Source organism: Strongylocentrotus purpuratus, unplaced genomic scaffold (assembly GCF_000002235.5).
Source record: "Strongylocentrotus purpuratus isolate Spur 01 unplaced genomic scaffold, Spur_5.0 spur5_scaffold_12, whole genome shotgun sequence".
Taxonomy (NCBI): Eukaryota; Metazoa; Echinodermata; class Echinoidea; order Camarodonta; family Strongylocentrotidae; genus Strongylocentrotus; species Strongylocentrotus purpuratus.
Window position 1 is genome coordinate 5,856,111 of NW_022145597.1, and position 19,449 is coordinate 5,875,559.

General features: G+C 37.3%; 2 protein-coding genes across 3 annotated transcripts; one reads left to right on the plus strand and one right to left on the minus strand.

The window, feature by feature from the left end:
* Window positions 1-4,552: 4,552 nt before the first annotated feature.
* On the minus strand, window positions 4,553-10,404 carry LOC115922584 (mediator of RNA polymerase II transcription subunit 4-like). Its single transcript, XM_030981677.1, has 6 exons — window positions 10,296-10,404; window positions 9,298-9,358; window positions 8,552-8,722; window positions 7,407-7,551; window positions 6,515-6,637; window positions 4,553-5,020 (listed from the first exon to the last, which is right to left on the minus strand). The coding sequence occupies exons 1-6, from the start codon at window positions 10,361-10,363 to the stop codon at window positions 4,839-4,841; spliced, it is 750 nt and encodes a 249-aa protein (XP_030837537.1). The 5' UTR covers window positions 10,364-10,404; the 3' UTR covers window positions 4,553-4,838.
* A 572-nt stretch (window positions 10,405-10,976) lies between these two features.
* eif4e2 (eukaryotic translation initiation factor 4E member 2) lies at window positions 10,977-17,254 on the plus strand. Of its 2 annotated transcripts, none has more exon segments than NM_001083633.1 (7): window positions 10,977-10,987; window positions 12,801-12,897; window positions 13,596-13,733; window positions 14,244-14,348; window positions 15,140-15,292; window positions 15,709-15,845; window positions 16,554-16,596. In NM_001083633.1, coding segments are annotated over 7 exon segments (684 nt in total).
* The last annotated feature ends 2,195 nt before the right edge of the window (window positions 17,255-19,449 follow it).

Below are 19,449 nucleotides of genomic sequence, written 5' to 3' on the forward strand. Positions count from 1 at the left end.
GATCATTAGTAAGGAAATAGCTAAACTTCTCGATAAAGAAGTGATCGAACCATGCGCTCGACAGCAGGGTGATTTCTTATCTAATGTTTTCACTGTACCAAAGAAAAATGGTAGTATGCGTTTGATTCTCGATCTTTCAAGATTGAATCTGAATCTTATGACCCAACATTTCAAAATGGAAAGCATACATACAGCAACTTATTTGCTGACCCAGAATTGTTATTTAGCCTCAGTCGATCTACAGGATGCTTATTATTCGGTCCCAATCAGCAAGAACTCCAGGAAATTCTTGAGATTCATATGGCAAGACAAATGCTGGCAATTTAAAGCATTACCTAATGGTTTGAGCACGGCACCAAGGCTATTCACTAAGATTTTGAAACCAGTGTTTGCCCATTTACGACAATTGGGACATACAGTTATTGGCTATCTGGATGATACATTAATTGTGGGTGAATCTAAGAGACAGGTAGAATTGGCAATTCATAATACTACAGAAATTCTCAGTGAATTGGGGTTCAAAGTTCATCCTGATAAATCAGTGCTGGAGCCACAGCAAGAGCTCCGATTTCTCAGGTTCATTCTGAATACTAGTAATATGACAATCGGCCTACCAGAGGAGAAGATCCAAGACATATCTGGGATCTGTCGGGACTTATTACACATGAAATCCCCGTCTATCAGACACGTAGCTCGAGTCATCGGGAAACTCGTAGCCACTTTTCCAGCGATGCAATTTGGTCCCTTGTTTTACCGCAGTCTAGAGAAAGACAAGACAGTAGCCCTGAAGGTAAACAAGGGACACTTTGATAGACATATGAACCTCTCTGACAAATCAAAACTTGAAATGTTATGGTGGACCAAATTATCTAGTAGGGCCCCATCACCCATTAGAAGAGAAAGTCCTACCCTTGAAATCCGTACAGATGCGAGCGGAGCTGGATGGGGGGCAACCAACATGCAAGTTGAAACAGGGGGTAGATGGAATGAGAGTAAATTGGTCAGAGCAAAGAACGACGAAATAAACTACCTGGAAACGTTGGCAGTAGGATTAGGTTTGAAGTCGTTCTGCTCTGACTTACGTGATGCCCACGTGCTTGTAAGATCAGACAACGTTACAGCTGTCACTTACTTGAATTGTATGGGCGGCTCCAAATCACTTGCCTGTAACAAAGTAGCACACGAGATATGGGAATGGTGCATTGACAGGGACATTTGGATTAGTGTAGCTCACTTACCAGGCCGAGAAAATACAGAAGCTGATCGAAAGTCACGCAAATTTAATGACAGAACCGAATGGATGCTTAATAGAGAAGATTTCCATAAGGTAGTTTCCTTTTTTGGACTGCCTGAGATTGACCTGTTTGCATCTAGATTAAATGCACAGTTGAGTAGGTATGTCTCTTGGCTACCAGACCCTAACGCAGAATCAGTGGATGCTTTCTCACTGAACTGGCGAGAATTCAATTTCTATGCATTTCCCCCCTTCTGCCTCATACCCAAATGCCTCCAAAAGATTAGAATGGATAAGGCAAAAGGACTGCTAGTTGTCCCAAATTGGCCAACTCAAGCATGGTTCCCTTGCATTAAGGCGATGATGAAAGGGGAACCACTACTTTTAAAGAGAAAGGTCAGCCTTCTCACTCAACCTGTTTCTAATGTACCGCACCCCTTACATGAACGTCTTGATCTTCTTTGTTCAGATTATGCGGGGATCCTTTAATCAACATGGACTAAGTACAGAAACAGTGGACATTCTCACAGCATCATGGAGATCTATTAGGACCAATTATTTTCCTAATAATGATAAATGATGCTTGTTTTAACTCAGAAGTACCATACTTCAAGTATGTAGACGATCTGACATTAGTTGAAAGTCGTACATTATCACAACCATCTAAATTACCAAATACTTTATCTGATTTTTATCAATGGTCTCTTCGTAATAACATGACTCTTAATCCATCGAAATGTCATTGTATGTTTATCTCTTTTTCTAAGAATATAGCTGATCAGAGACCTTTGTTTATTGGGGATGAGTGCTTAAACAGTGTACAAAAAGCAAAAATTTTAGGAATAACTGTGCAGTCCGATTTGAAATGGGACAGTCATATCTCAGACCTTTTATGCCGTGCTAATAAAAAACTTTTCATGCTTCGTATTCTCAAAACATACAGATTACCTTTCTGTGATCTAGTAACAATTTACAAGGGATATATTCGCCCAATATTGGATTATGGAGTACCTGTTTTCAACGGAAACCTCACCCAAAGTCATATCTTAAGTTTGGAACGAATCCAGAAAAGAGCATGTAGGACCATACTAGGTGATCAATATATTAATTATGACAAAGCTCTTGAAGTGTGTTCTTTGCAGACCCTGTCAGATAGACGCAAACAATTATGCACTAATTTTGCTTCATCTCTTGTCAACAACCCACTTTGTAAACATTGGTTACCTGTTAACAATAATGTAGATTATTCACTGCGAAGAAGGACCAAGTATCGTCAATTTCATTGTAAAACGAACCGCTATAGAAATAGCTCAATTCCATACCTAATAGACCTGTTGAATGCATGAATGAATCTTAATTGTCTACCTGTTGAATGGTCCGGTGTCTCATTGTCTGCATACATTTTTACATTTTTACATTTTACATTCCGCATTTTAAATTTTAAATTCTATGCTTCCATAATTACTTGTAACATCTTTTTAAAATGTACATTGAATAGTGATAAGGTTTTGTAGCAATCATGACATGGCAATTCAGATCAAATGGTGTTCAAGTTTTTAATTCATTTGCTTATTTATCCCCAATTTACGAAAGTCGGGAAGGAGCTTACTTGTTTTTTTTTTTTTTTTTTTAAATACCCGACACTCCTTGACACAAGAGAGGTCCAGGGATGAGCGAGCAGACCGTTAGCTAGTGTATGGGAGTGTGAATGGGAGTGTGTATAAGAGTGTAAATGGGAGTGTTTATGAGAGTGTCCAAGGTACAGGAGTGAGAATAGGAGCGTGTATAGGAATGAGAGCGTGTATTGAAGAGCAAAGGGCCTGCTTGCTCATCCTTTGACCTACTCTTGTGTCACCTCACAAAATATATTTTAAACGTGAATTAATTTGCCTGTTATTGCCTTAGTCATATTAGTTACGAACTTTGTTATGAATTTTGTTATATACTGTATATTATACTTTGTGACAATGTCAACCACATTTGTATGTATTATAATTCATTGCCAATGTAAATTGTTCATAATTCAGCCATCTGGCTGCGAAGTGCAATCAATAAAACCTTTTCAATTTCAATTTCAATTTCAAATCTTCAACCAAAAAGCAGTATACCATTTACATCAAGAAATGGATACAGTTCTGTGCACAACACAAAGTGAGCCACCTTCAAACCAAGGTTAACACTGTTTTGGAATTTTTAAGTAATCTTTTCCAGAGTAGATCAAGTTATAGTGCAGTCAACACAGCACGCAGTGCTCTCTCGTCTTATGCCGTGTTAGAGGATAGTACGTGTACAATTGGAAACCACCCACTCATTTGCCGACTACTCAAAGGCATATTTAACCTGAAACCACCAAAATCTCGATACACAAGCATCTGGGATGTCAACATTGCCCTGAAATACATGAGGAAACTTTCGCCAGCAACATCGTTGAATCTAAAGGCACTCACCCTCAAACTGAGCCTGTTAATGGCACTCATATCAGCGCAGAGGGTACAATCTCTACATTTTTTGAAACTAAGTACCATGGAACTTAAGCAAGGTTCTGCAACATTCTGTGTAGACGATGTCATTAAACAGACAAGACTAGGTTCAACAGGTCTCATGCTGCATCTTAAGGCTTACCCACCAGACAGACGTCTGTGCATTGTTAACTATCTTAAGCAATATATTAGCAGGACAAAGAATTTGAGGAATCAGGAGGATTATCTATTCATTAGTTTCTCTAAACCTCACCAAAGAGTTACATCGCAGACGATTTCCAGGTGGATCAAAGAATCCCTGACAGCTGCTGGGATTGATACATCTGTATATAAATCACACTCAACACGTGCGGCAGCGGTCTCTGCAGCAAAGAGAGCAGACCTGCCTATTTCCAATATCCTCACCCAGGCAGGGTGGGCGAACGAACAGACATTCAGAAAGTTCTACGACAAACCTTTAGTGAAGGGACAAGGAGCCTTCACAACAGTGATTTTGCAACAGTAATCCTGTAAAAGATACAAGGTACATCTTTTACTTATACCTCTAAATACTAGTTTTTTCAAACGTATTTTGTACAACGGCCAAACGTTACTGCTGCGCTTCGAAATCTCATGTAGTCTCTTCAACGAGACATACGAAGTAAAATAGAAAGATTAAACGAGAACTTACCGTTTGAAGTTTGATCTTTATTTTATGAGTGTCGAGGAAGAGATTACATGCCCTCCACTTCCACCCTATGTTTTCACAGGTAATTAAAGTTCTCTGCATCTTTCTACGGGTTCAGCAGTCACATTTGGTGCTTCGAAGTATGTGCGCATGCGCGAAGGCGGGATCTCATGTAATCTCTTCCTCGACACTCATAAAATAAAGATCAAACTTCAAACGGTAAGTTCTCGTTTAATCTTTCTATTATCCCCTCTTGGTACTCATGTTGGAGAGAATTCACCTTCTGTATTTTTTTACTTCTGAAGTCCGCCAAGCTTCGAATGAGCATATAGTGAGTTACACATTGGCAAGAATACTGATGTTGTCACAATTATCATAGATAACCATTTCAAACAAATGTTTGCTCCATTGTTCAGCAGTCCAGTCAAAGAAGAGATAATTCCACTGTTCCTTGTCATCAGAAACTATCGCTGGAGCTGCTGCTCTCTGAATCCGATGACATCATCTCCACATCGTCCTCGTTCTCCTTGCCCAGATCAATCCCACCATCCCCCGTGAGACGATTGACCCCTGTTGACATGCTGCGACTCGCCGTGAGTTCGCTTGAAGGTTTCCAGGTCAGGCCTCCAGTAGCTCCCGCTGTATAATTAGCAAAGCAAAATATACAGTATTATACAGCCACCTGTAAACTTTAAAGAAGATGGCTTGTTCTTTTTGACACAGGGTTTGTTAACTTCAAGCTTTGCATAAATTCTGCTTGCCTTTTTCTTTCCACTGAATTTTTTTTAAATTAAAAACCATAAAATAGGAGAATCAGCAAACAAAAACAACACTTTGTAATCAAGCCAATTGGGTGATCACAATTACTCCTGCTGCACATACCCTGAAATAGTTTCAAATCTCAACTCCCATAGCCTTCCTCATCCCTAACCACGGCTTTGCAACAAGAAATAATTTCAGGCATTGAATGTCCTAAAATTTTGTGCGCAGGCTACTATGGCCAATACAATGGGAACAAATTTAAAGAGAGAGGGTCATCAGTTTCCATGTGCAGAAGGTGATAATGCACTGACACCAGGGGGGTGTTTCACAAAGATCCTAAGTTGAACTTATCTCTAAGTTGGACTTAAATATTATGGAGTGCCATTTGTAGCCTCATAATGAAATATATTAAAAAGCAAAAATCCATGTATTTTAGACTTTTCATAAATTCCACATCAAGAACATGAAATCTTCCATGGTAATAGAAAATATGAATGATTTAAATCAACATTTTATGCCTTTTAAACTAACTTTTATTAAATATTTCCAAGGATGCTAATGGCTTTCCATAATTTTTAAGTCTAACTTAGAGATAAGTTCAACTTAGATTCTTTGTGAAACACCCCCCAGACTTGGTGGGAATACCATTAATGGGTGTACAAGTCTGCACACAGAAAACCTACAGTCCTATCAAGAAATACCCCTTGGTCTCGCGGAGTATCTTCGGGTGAGGGAAACGTAAGATAACGACTTTAGCAAATGGGGGATGGGTGGAAAATGCATAGCATTACATGAGGCCTGTTAGTCATAAAACTGACGATTGACAACACCTATTATTGGGTAAACAACCGAATGGTGTCCAATTCTCCATGAGAGCCCACTACTCTGTGTCTTTACAGCAATTCATTTTAATAGCTACAGGGAACCCCAAATATTGCCTTAAGCTTTGTAATCTTGACAGAGGCATTTTAGCCAGTGAGTAGGGGCATATGAGGTAATAAACCAGTTCACGGTTAGCATATGTCTCAAATGACCCGAATATCTACAGATCTTCAAAACATGAAGAGGTCCCACTTTGCACATTTTGAAATAATCACTCCTACAGCGATTGAGGTGCTACATAAAAGCCTTTGTTTCCCCTTTCCAAAGATTACTTCAACCTATGTATCATGGAGTGCACTGCTTGTGCATAAATGAATAATGACTACATAACTTTCATGAGCACGTATCCAATAATTTGTCTCCGTGTATTTCACAGCTTGTCTGCTCATGCTCAGACTGCAACTATGAACTGGCTTATAACAATAAGCCTCGGGGGCCAGAGGGTAATCCAAGACCTGTAATTTGATTTAAAGACACGGGGTTCCTCACCTGTACTCTGTGCACCATCTCCACCTCCTGCACCGTTGAGTCCTACTTGAGGAAGATTACTCAGCCTACCCAGGACACCCATCCTCATCTCCAGATCTGTTGGGTAGGGTCTACGAGGATCACCTATTGTGAAAGGGGCAAACAATCGTTCAAGATATGGCACAATGCTGTAGTGATGGCCGTCGCTTTGATTTGTGGTATATGATTAATGCAATTTTAATAGATAAAGTCTGGATTTTCTTGGCAATAACCCCAAAAAGAAAGAAAGGCTTTTGGCGCATCTATAAATTGACTATCAACTATGGCTTTTCATCTCATGATCTGTTAAATGGGTCGGGTCTATGAGGATTTACTGATGTGAAAGGAGCAAATCATCCTGAAATCCTCTTTTTCACAAAATTTGTGTCCAAAAAGTTTACAAAATAGATTGTATTCCTAATTTTGCCTTGAGATATTCCTAGTTACTGTTGTGAAAGGTTGGTAGGTATGTTACAGAGACAAGAGATGTAAATGTTTTTTACAGACACAATTTCTAGGCCCCACTTTTATAAGAGCTTTAATTGATATGAATTGATTGCAAGACAGTGTCTGGTTGAATATCAAAAGACCTCTGAGGATCACACATTATCACAAGGTGGAAGCAATTTACAGGGTGCCATATACTAGCCTACTATTTGGCCTTAATTACCTGAAACAAGACATTTTCTTCAAATCTATGTAAATATTGAAGCTATTGAAATAATACTATGATAAAGATCAATGAGTCATCTAAAATTTGTAGAATATTAAAAAAAAATGTAGTAACATGGAGTTGAGAACCAAATTGGTGACTTAAAGAGGGTAAAGACATGAAAAGTAACATCCATCTCTCCACTAAATTGGCAAGACGAACCTGGTTCCCATGCAAGAGGTGCAGCCACAGCATTGGTTGCACTGATCCGATGTGCGTACTTGATGAGTTCCTCTGAAGATATGGCACCTTTCTTGGCTTGTTTGATAGCTTTGAGCTTCTCCTTGGCTTGGTAGATGGCTGTGGCCTGCAGGTTTGGCAGTGACAACAAAAAAATGAAATAATAAAAGGGGATTCTTCTATAGCGCTCATGTCTGTCAGACACCTGGGGGGTGTTTCACATATCAGTGACAAATGACAGTTGTTGTTAGGAGCTACTGAAATCCCTGCTTCTGATTGGTTATCAGCAGATTTGTCACTGATATTTGTCATTTGGCATTGAAAAAAGCCTTTGTGAAACGGGTCCCTGGTGCTCCACAATTATTACCCCACCTTTAGCATGGCTGTTATGGCGCTCTAGCATTTTAAGGAATGAATTCCTGCCAGGTACCCATTTACCTCGCCTGGGTCAAGTGTGGCAAATATAGATCAATGTCTTGCCAAAGGACATTAGTGCCGCGCTGGGACTCAAACCACAAACCCTGTGATCCACAGTCCAGTCACATATCCACTAGACCACGACACCTCCTTGTGGTATATTAGAATGCATGGGAATATAATGTGATATGAAAAGCAATCCCTATGATAGAGTCCTATCTTGTTTCAAATTATATATCTGGATTGTATGTCTTACATTACATGAATTGGAGTCATGTCAATGAAACATATGCTGTGGTAAGAAAAATGAAAGACTCCTCTATTAAACTCTGTGAAAAATATGCAACCTTAAGATGCTTGTGGTATCAGAATATGCTATATAAACAATTCACTCTAAACTTAAGTGGAGTTAGAAAATACACCAACAAGATCCACTCACTCATCAATGCACAGCATTTCTTTTATTTTACATAGCTATTTGAGAAAAAAGTTTCTTTCATATCTTTTTGAATTTTCAGAACTGTTTTTTTATCTTTCCATGGTTAAATCCCACTGATGCTATGTCATCTAGATGTAATAGTGCTGTCACTGGTTAAGTTAAAAATATATACAAATACTAATGATGGTTTCATGAAAGATCATCAGTATTGGTGATACAGTGTACTGAGATCAAAAATTTAACTTTCAAACACTATTAGTGGTTCATTTACCAGAATATATTCAGCTTCTTTGAGTTGTTTCTGTAAAGTTTTGATATCTTCATCCCTCTTATCCACTTCCTCCTGAAGACCCTCAATCTCTTGTTTCATCTTCCTTTGTTCTTCTGTCTCTTTCAATGTCGCTTCAAGCTCTTCATTTTTCTTCATCAAAATCTCCATAATCTGTAGATCAATCATCAAATAAAACAATTTTGATAACATGCTTCAACTTCAAATTTACAGCACTGCTAAATCACTTCTTTGCAACAAAATTCCAAAGTAAAAGTCACAAATGATTGTCACAAGTTTATTTTTTATTTGCATCATCTTCTTATGTTCCTCCATCTCCTTCAAGTTCTTCAACATTGCTTTAAAGCCCCACTGTACTACTTGTAGCTACTTGCTCCCTCTATATAGAAAACAATGCCAAATCAGTGACCATTAGTCCCCCATGATCTTCTTTTTCTCATGTTGATTGAGAGCTGAGTTGATGAGATAGCCACCTGTCAGTGACCACCCTGGGTGGTCTAATTCCTCCTAGCCAAACTAGTACAGAGTCAGACGGCCTATAAACTTTTAATTCTTCATCATTAAAATCTCAATAATCTGTGGAACAATCATTAAAAAAGAAAAGAAAAAAGGGAATGATAATTAAAGGAAGATGAAGAAGAAGAAAAATAGAATAAGGAGAATGATCAAACATCCAATTTTTAACAAAGTCTGAATGAAAAGTTGAAAAAAGATGAAGAAAATCTTACTTGAGGTTCATCTGGATGAGGAACTCTCTGCCGAACTGCTGAAGTTGCTTCACCAAGGTCTCTGTACAAATGAAAATAATTTTGCGAGTAAGAATAAATAAAGTAACTGAATGAGGGGACTTGAAGTTCCGAGAAGCAGCCAGTACAAAAAAATCTTTACTTCAATATGATAAACCCTGACTTGGGAAATACTTAAATCTTTTCACTAATTTAGGCCCTATTTATGGAGTAGAATAGATGCAACAGACTAACAGAGTATGAAAATAAAGATTATTTCATTGATTATTCTCATACAAAACAGAAATAAGCAAACAAAGGATTGGAAAGAAATTTTTATTACAAAAACCCATTAGGTCTAACCTCGTTAGTAAAAAAAAGAAAACTTAGAAAGGAATGAAAGAAAGAAAGAAAAAAAAAAAGGAAGATAAAGACAACAGACAAGTCCAGTGACGGAACACAACAGCCTGCACAGTGCACACCCCAGCATATACATCTGCAAGAATCTTCAGTATTGAAGGAGGCAGATTATCAATAAGAGGAACAGCAGCCAAATTTTGTCCGAAATAAGTTTAACCTTTTGAGTTTTGTCATTTTTTACTTTTTAATTTTAATTGATTTTGATTTTGATTTTGCGTCCGCTTTGGTGTTTAGTCTTTAGAATTATATAGATCAATGCTTAAATGTTGAAACCCCTCATCTTAATCTGCTTTCACAAAGCTAGAAATGCTCTCCAATCGAAACATAATTGTGAGAGCCCAATACAAAGATAGATGGGCGCTTCTGTGACACTGAAGTGTCACATATCCACAAAGGCATTATGCACGCTATGCTATGGTGTGGGTCCCGCGAGAGTTGCGGCATGCCTCTCTTACTGAATCCCGATCAAGTTGGGCTGTCCGAACAACAGACCAACAAATGGGGTTGTATACATGAGTAAAGTGAAAATATGTTATCTCTATTATAACAGCCAAGAAAATACAAAATCTAAAATTTCTTACTTTGTCAAAACCTCTGCTTCTTCTACAAGAGACAGAAGTCTTGATTTTGCTGTCATGGAGGCTGCCATTTTTGTGTTTGTCTAGTTGTGACTGTTTCAATTTGGACGAAGATGGTGCTCTACCTCTCTCGTCTCGATCCCTGAGATAGCTAGGCCTAAAAATGATGAATAAATAATTTTTTCAAAAAAATAATCTCAAAGGCAATTGCAAATTTGCAATATCCCATAGAAATCTTGTTCGGACAACATAAAACGCCATTGTCATATTTCAATAGATGACGCACAAAGGCTAGTGACGTCAAGTCAAAAAGCGGCGAGTAGAGGGCAGATCATAGAGATATATACTTAATACTTATGTATCTCTATGGGGCAGACAGAAATAATACCTTTGAAGAAAACTTTGTTGATTTTTTTTTTTTTTTTTGGTCTTTGTCCTCCAGGCAAAAAAACACGAAAACAACAACAGCAACATAATTAAATCAATCGAGTACTTTTAGATAAGCTTAGCCAGCACATAGCCGCCGCGGCACTAATGGCCTTTATAAATCTACATTTGCCTCTCTCGACCCAGGCGTAGTCTAGTAAATGTGTACTTAATTGGTATAGAATTTATTCATTGAATGGTTTGAACTCCGTAATTAGGGCAGTAGGGCTATAAACCCTTATAAAAAAAAAAGCCAGGATGACGGTGCAGTAGGTGCTCAAGTTGAGCATCTCTTGAGCCTCGGGGTCACAGTGGTTCTCGGTTCGAGTCCCGCCGCGGCACCGTATGTCCTTTTTCAAGGTACTTCTCTAATGATTTGCCCGGCCTCTCCACCCACGGCGTAGTAAATGGGTATTATGGTATTCCTTGAATGCTTTGAGCTCCTTAGAGCGTAAAAGTGCCTCAGTGAGCATCTCCTGAGATGGATTCGTGCATGCGCCATGTTGGGGAGAGTGAATTAATAACGATGCTGTTTTGAAACAGTATAATAAACGCCATCATTACGCCCAAAATAATGTCCCATAGCAATTAAAGGACAAGTTTGGCCGATTTGCAAGTTGAATAAAAACAATAATATTAAAGAAACTAATTAATGAAAGTTTCATGATGATCGGACGAAAAATAAAAAAGTTCTGGATTTTGAACTTTTCCCCCAATTAAACTATGTTATTTCGGATTTTTGTTTTGTTTTTTGGACACACCTGTATAAAGTCCTCTCTCTCCCTCTCCCTCTCTCTCTCCCTCCTTCTCTCTATGTGTCATCAAGCGCTCCCGGTGACAAATAAGTTCATATATACCCAGTAATACAAGCCTAATTTATTGCTGAAAGAACATGCATTTTTGTCATGAGGGAGTATACTAACTTTTACAGCTTGGCAATTCTAGTCCGGTAATAATTATGACATCAAATATTGTGGGAGAAACGCGCACATTCAGTCATTATGCTAAAAATAAATAAAATTATGATACATTCCATTTAGATAAAATATGTTTTTCGCTGCCCTCCAGTCCAAAAATCGGATAAGTAGAAAATGCATGCTGCACTGTCTACATCTATAGGCTCATATAATTTATATGCCCTACGGCGAGACGGAGTAAAACAAAAAAATACTGCCGGGCCGGGCGGGGGCTCACGGGCACCTCAATTTGCTCTGTACTGATCTATTTCTGTAGTTTTATCTGTCTTTCTTGACACCGCTAACCCCTTCGGTACAGTATCCCCTCACCACCACTCATCGCCCCCCCCCCCCCCATGCCCCATCACCTTCCCCACAGCCTTGCGGTCACACCGGCCCCCAGGCGCCCATACAAAAAAATACCGATATAATAAATATCCGAAAACCAGTGATATCGATATCACATCGAGTTAAACGTGTATTGGAGTTGGATCCCTCAAGAATTTCAGGATTTTAACCGTCAATTATCTGCTTTTGGACCTCAATCTACGAGACTCGAGATGAATAATCAATTTGACATGTAAGGATGCTGCTAAATAACTGCATTATTTGTGATTACGGGTGAAACAGCTGTGTCATTTGGTACCTGGTTTTATGTATCAGTCCCATCTGTTCATTTTTCTGTTGTGACTCCATGAATGGCACACGCAGTTCGAGTTTGAATTTGTTTTCTTCATTACTTTAGTTTTCTTTAGGTGGAAAGCTGTGACAGAAAGTGGCTACATTTATGTATATTAATGGATGTGTCTGGTGTGAAAGTCGTATTGTATCTTGACTTTAGTGGGGTTTTTTTAATGTTGATAAATATTTATTTATTTTCTGTTTTTTAATTTAATTTTTAATTTGATTCAATTTTTTTAATTGGTTTCTGATGTGTTAGTGACATGACTTTTATCAATGATTCAGTTTTCAACGTGCTGCAGTCACAAATTAAATCATAGTAGCCACGACCCACTCATAACAACATTGTGTTATAAAATCAAAACTAATCAGTTAACCAAGTAAGTTAAATGATTTAGTCTACCATGATTTATGAATTATGTCCTTGATTTATTTATTTCTTAAGGTTGAAAGATGACGACAGTGGAGAAGAGCGAGAGGAAGTACAAATAGAACCGTCGCTAAACAAGGATGACATTGAAGACCCACATCAAATAGAATGGGTACGTAGCTAGGCTGTGCTATTATTAGTATTTACTCAATATCATATACCAGTATGGCTCATTTATGTGTAATTTCCGTATTAACTTTGTCGAAAATGTTATTATTAATTAGTATGGGTAAGTATCTCTGGCTCTGTTCACTTAAATGTAGAGTCTGTATCATCTTTTTGTTCCTGATGGACTTGGTCAAACAGTCAACTTTAAAGAGATGTTGATTATTACTTTGCCTTACATACATGATGATGAGGTATTGGATTTAAAGGGGAAGTTCACGTACACCCTAGTATTAAGGTGGTTTCAATACAAGCAGAAAAATGAGAAAAACAGGTCAGTGAAAGTTTGAGCAAAAAAAAAAAATTAATAATAAGAAAATTTTTTAATTGTGAAAGTGCAATCAATCAAACCCGAATTGGCAACTCTGTGATGTATCTTACGAGCTTCTCTCCTATTTGCCTGTACTAAAATACTTCAAAAATCTTTATTTTCCTGTAAAAAAAATTTCAATCATACATTCACCTTAAATATAATTATTGCAGATATTTTTCTATGATACCACCCCTGCTTATCAACAAATTTATTCCTTCATCAATAACTAAGAAGATGAAAGTTTATGAAATGTTGGTACATAGCAAATATGTAAATTGAAATGCTATTGGTATTGGGTCAATTTCAATTTATTTTTGACCTTTTCTACCCAGCCCACAGTGAAATGCAAACAGGGCGAGCATCAGCTTCAGTATTCATACTGCGTCTGGTTTTCAAGACGTACTCCAGGCAACAAAGCATCATCAGCAAACTATGAACAGAACATCAAAATAATTGGCTCATTTGCTTCAGTAAGTGATTTGTATTTGTTTTAATCTGTGAAAATGCAATCAAGTGATTGTTATATGTGAATGCCTTAATCCTTATATGTTTTTATCAACCTACGGAATAGCTGTAGTAATTTAAGAAAATATTTAGGCACTGCAGGGCTACAAATAGTATATTTGTAAAGCGCTTTAATAGAGACATTTGTATAAAGCGCTATATAAAATTAAATATTATTTCATTTTATCAATAAGAAATGCTATATATCTTTAACAAATTTGCTCTCTGCCAATCAAATGCCACAACCTTAGTAGCTCATAACAGTTATTGTAATTTTTGTAGTTTTGATGTCAACAACTTATGATTTCAAAGCTTTAGATTTCAAGTTCTCAGAGAGCTTTAACTCCTCTGAAAGACACTAAAGTAGCATATAGTAGTTTAAAAGCTTTCTGTTGGTTCATCTATTTCATTTTTCACCTCGGACAGGGTCTTTTACATTGCTTTAATACAAATTTTTTGCCTTGCTCTGCTTACAGGTAGAACAATTCTGGACCTTGTACAGCCATATAGCAAGGCCATGTGATCTCACAAGTAGTAGTGACTATCATCTTTTCAAACATGGAATCAAACCCATGTGGGAGGTAAGATTTAAGAGGTCAAAGGTCAGAGGTTACGGTACAAGTCAATTTGATTGATTTTTAAAAAAGTATTCTGTTTGTCGGCCCTGTGATCAGAGGATTTGCAGAGTGCTTGGTCTTATGTTTGTTTCAAATATTCTGCCAGAATATGTCATAGAGAGAGAGGTGCTGTGCTCATTTTTAAAATGTAAATATTTATTTATTTTCTTGCAATCTCAACAAAACTGTGAATAAGATAATGTGATGAGTTTACACTTGTAGTTACTTTTTTTTCTTCATAGATGATATAATACTATCCTCTTAAATCCCTAATACTGCCATGGTATTGCTGAAATTACACACAAAAGGAATCAATTTACAATCCAGTATTCTAGGATTCAGGGCAGCGTTTCACAAAACCATTTTAAGTACTAGTTCATGGACATCCCATTGAAATGCGTTTATTGTAATTAGCACATTTTTTTAATGGGATGTCAGTGAACTTGTTCTTACAAGGGTTTAATGAAGCAATGCCCAGTATGCCTTTCACTTTTGTTGGTCTTGTGATTTTAACTGGAATATTATTTACAGAGTCCATAAATGCCTTGAAGAAGATAATTTGAAGAATTTTAAATCATGATTAAAAAATAAAGATCACAATGTATGTGTCCTTTCTTAATTCGGATGGTATTACTTTTCTGCCTCTAGGATAAAGCAAACAAGAAGAATTCTGAGTAATGAGTTTATAAAAAAAGAAACATTCACAATATATGCATCCTTTCTTATTACTAATAGTATTACTTTTCTTTCTCCAGGATGAAGCGAACAAGAAAGGCGGGAAATGGATTGTTCGGCTACGGAAGGGGCTAGCTTCACGTCTCTGGGAGAATCTTGTTATTGCCATGCTTGGAGAACAGTTCATGGTCGGAGAGGAGATATGTGGTGCTGTCGTGTCGGTTAGATTCGCCGTGAGTACTACAGTTGTCTAGTCTTTCCACATGTTCTGTGCAGGAGTTCAATTTGACCTCCATCATATTAGAGTAAAATAGGCCATTTTCGTAATGTAATCAAATTTATGCATATGCCTTTGTGAGGCACCTCAATTCGAATTATTTTATTCACCTGTTACAATTAAATGTGAATTGCATACATCAGTTGTTGCTAGGTAGGACAAACATGCCTTTTACTACCTAGCAACAAGTAATTTTACATTCTGACTATCGAAAATACAATTATTTGTATCAGGTAATGAAATAACCACCGGGTTCCCGTAGGCAATGTAATGTAAGAACAATGACAAAATGCAGAGCGATTGAAGCTTGCCTTACAAATTTTATTTATGTTACATGTTTTTAAACTTAGAATCCCATCTATTTTTTCACAGGAGGACATCATCTCAATATGGAATCGCACAGCCAGCGACAACAGTATCAACATTAGAGTACGAGACACATTACAAAGAGTGTTAAACCTTCCGCCAAACACCATCATGGAATATAAGACACACACAGATAGTTTGAAGTAAGTGAACTACTTATTTTCTGATATTTTGTTTGAATTTCACATAGTGGCTGGATGCGATGTGTACATGTACATGTACATGTACTTGTATAACAGCATAATTTGGGAAGATCAAACTGCTGCAATAGTTAATAATGAATTTTCACATTAGCCTCATAAATATGTATTGATAAAGAAAGTAAAATTATTGATAAGGCACATTTTTAAATGGTTTGCAATGACATACCTTTTAAAGTTGACTACCTAAACCTGGCCCGTTTCAGATGAGTGTTCTTCATAGCACGTGTCTGGTTTTAAAGTGTCCAAATGAAATGTATATCGTGCCATAATTGTTCTTGTAATTAAATGAGATTTTTGATATTCAATGTTTTTATAATGCTAATGATGTTGAGGAATAATCATTTCCTGTCTAAATCAGGATATCTTTTTATTTATTTCCAATTAGCATTTCCTCAACGCATATATGCATTTCGAAATGATACCTGTACAAGACATGTTTTCTCCTTGTCAAAGAGTACACCCTGCCCCATATTTTCTGTGACTTTCTATAATAATAATAATGATGACAATAATGATAACAACAACAGTAAGTTGAACAATAACTATAAAAAATATGTCTTGTTTACCCAGGGTAGACTCACTAGTATTAATACTGTATACCCTGAGGGCCCTATAATCATATTTATTCTATTTCACCTCTCCTTTCAGGGATAGATCTAGCTTTAGGAATACCGATGTCTTCATGAGGTAGGAGATACTCACACCCATCCTCACCCAGACCATCCTGACTTCTTGAAAGTGAACTGGTTAAGAACATATGGTAGAAGATGTTACCCTTCCATTGAACACTAACAATACCACAAACAATCGATGGATAGGCAAGGATTCCCATGGAGATTGGAATTTTTTTAAAGGATGTTGCCTGTCAGTTCAGCTAACGATCCCAGAGACTCCTGTCAGTGGACAGCCAAGGATTCCCATGAAAGGCACACCAGTTATTAACTCTTTGGTTGCTTTCTTCGCCTGTTTGTATGGTCGCACATTTGCCACATGTGCAATTTCGCACAAAACAACAGGCACCAATCAACGGAAGTATCGCTTCGTTCGTTCAACAAAACGGCTTTTCAGTCTTGATTAGCTCCATGACAACCCTGTCGTCAAACTGCTGGAAACAGCTGTTGGTCCATCCATCCCATGATAAATAAATGATCGTGCAGGGAGATTAATTGTACAGCAGTTAAAGATGAACCCCTTTAGATGACACTACCCTTTATTTGAACTCTACAACGATCCCAAGTACTCGTAAGAATCAGTGGATCGCGTTTAAAGAATTCTCATTGAAAGTGATCTGGTTATAAACAAATAGGCCCAAATTCACAAAGGAGGTTTGTCGACAAACCTAGGTTTATATGCGTTTAGATGCGTTTCAGACCATGTTCAGACAAACCTTGGTCTGAAACGCGTCTAAACTCGTCATATGACGTACATAAACCTAGGTTTGTCTACAAACCTCCTTTGTGAATTCGGGCCATAAACTTTTACTGATACTTCCCTTCATTTGAGCTAAAGCGATCCAAGGACTCAACATTTTCATTGAATGGACGAGGATACCCCTATTTTGATAACCAGAGGGAATAAGAAACTTCAGCAGTAACAAAAAGGGAAACAACTACATGTTTATCTGATAAAAATGACAAATTTAGATGAACTACAGCAACTCTTCCGTGCATGTCTAAAGATGGAATTTTGATCGTAAAGGTCCCATTCTTACAAAGATTTGTGACTGATCAAAATTGATTGCAAGTCCTCCAATCAATTGCAAGGTTACAATCTCCTATCTCATTCACATGTTAAGACTTTCAATTTATCTCAAGCTCTCAAGCTAGTTGCGATCAAAATAGAATCGATCACAAATCCTTATAAGATGGGCCCTAGAGAGTGTATGCTGGCTGTATAACAAAGTGAAGCCTTCTTGTTTAGTTTTAGTATATTCCAAAGAGATTGTACTATTCCCAAACTGAGAATCTGTACCGTTACTCATTTGCCACTCCATTTTTGTGTTTTTACACTTTTTATTTTCAAGTTCATATGCATGTAAGAATACTACAATTTACATAAGTCTTGCAAGTGTATAGATTGTACATAACATAAGAGACAGTAACAATTGTAAATTGTTAAATTCTGTACAGTATGTTTGTTTAATAAAATACAAACTACATGTACATTACAATTCCTAATTTCAAGTGTCACAATTGTTTCTCTTCACCAACGTCTTTATTATTGCTACTTAAGTTAAATATACTGTACAGATTTGCTGTTCAAAACGAAAGCAATTAGAAATATTTACAGAACACAGTCATTAGTGAAGGCCCATTTTTAATTTACCTCTTTAAATGCAAACAATACAACATTCACTATTCTTTCCCATACAAGGCATTTAAGCTGTAAATTAAAAAGACGTATTTTGCACGCTACTCCGAATACGAAACCGGAGCGGGCAACATTTGTCACATTGCCCTCTTCCGGGTTTTCCCCGTAGACCACTGTACTAAATCAGAGGGCAATATTCTGCCATATTCCACTCTTTCTTGTCAGTGCGCTTTTATTAAAGTGCATACTTGCAGTATTTTGTACGCGTTAAAGTGTACGCGTGGTAACAATTTACGTCACAATTAGATTTTCATACATTTTCATCTCTGAAAAAGAGTAAGGGAAATGCATGCATACATGGTGAGTAAAAATCATACTTGATACCAAAGTTGTATTTCATTTGTAAAATGCCTTGTATATGATTATATTGACAGGGCTTCTTTCGGGGTACATCAGACATATTGACTGCGTTAAGACCAAATTGCCCTCGCTTTCAACTAGGGGCAATATGATCTTAGCGTGGCCAATATTTCTGATGTACCCCTCGAGCCCAGTCAATATAATTATTGTTACCTATACAAGTCATTTTACAAATGATATAGCTTTCAATATTATTTTCTACTTTTCTACAAATCAATAAATAGCAATGTGCCTTAACAAAGTACAGAAAACCATTAACCTGTAGGAATATTCATGTACTCAAATGAAAATCTGAAGTAATAACATAAAAATCATGAAAATGAATGACATTATGATACAAGAAGATAACTGCAAGACTGATCTATTGAAATGGATTGGCACACACAGGTCATTGACATTAAACTAATGACTTATTTCCTAATCTAATGGAAGAGAATCAATTGTAACAGCAAACACGTCAAAACAAGATACACAATATATGAGATTGAGTTGGTACTGGGTATCTATGGCTTGGTTAGGGGGGGGGGGGGTATAGGTCTTACTGGATGGCTGACTTCGAATGAACAAGACAATTAATTAAGGTATGGGACTTGATTTAACTCGGGTACACTATACATGTATTTAGAACATCAAATATATTATAATAACAACGACTATGGATAAACTAAAGCTGATAATTAGCTTCTTCCAAAGGCGTGTCCTTTTCAAGTTCCCTTTCTTCCTCTCCATCTTTCTCTGGCTTCTTTTTTTCTCCTTCTCCCCCCTCTTCCCCAATTGGTTGTCTGGTGTGGGGGGGGGGGGGGGGTCTCTGCGT

Coding starts and splice junctions, on each gene's coding strand:
- LOC115922584 (XM_030981677.1), bottom strand. CDS start 10,363: ATGGCAGCCTCCATGACAGCAAAATCAAGACTTCTGTCTCTTGTAGAA. Junction 6,638..7,406: donor ACCTCTTGCATGGGAACCAG/GTTCGTCTTGCC, acceptor CTTTCACAATAG/GTGATCCTCGTAGACCCTAC. Junction 5,021..6,514: donor AGATGGTGCACAGAGTACAG/GTGAGGAACCCC, acceptor CTAATTATACAG/CGGGAGCTACTGGAGGCCTG.
- eif4e2 (XM_030981353.1), top strand. CDS start 12,235: ATGAATAATCAATTTGACAT. Junction 12,898..13,595: donor ACCCACATCAAATAGAATGG/GTACGTAGCTAG, acceptor TTTTCTACCCAG/CCCACAGTGAAATGCAAACA. Junction 13,734..14,243: donor TAATTGGCTCATTTGCTTCA/GTAAGTGATTTG, acceptor CTCTGCTTACAG/GTAGAACAATTCTGGACCTT.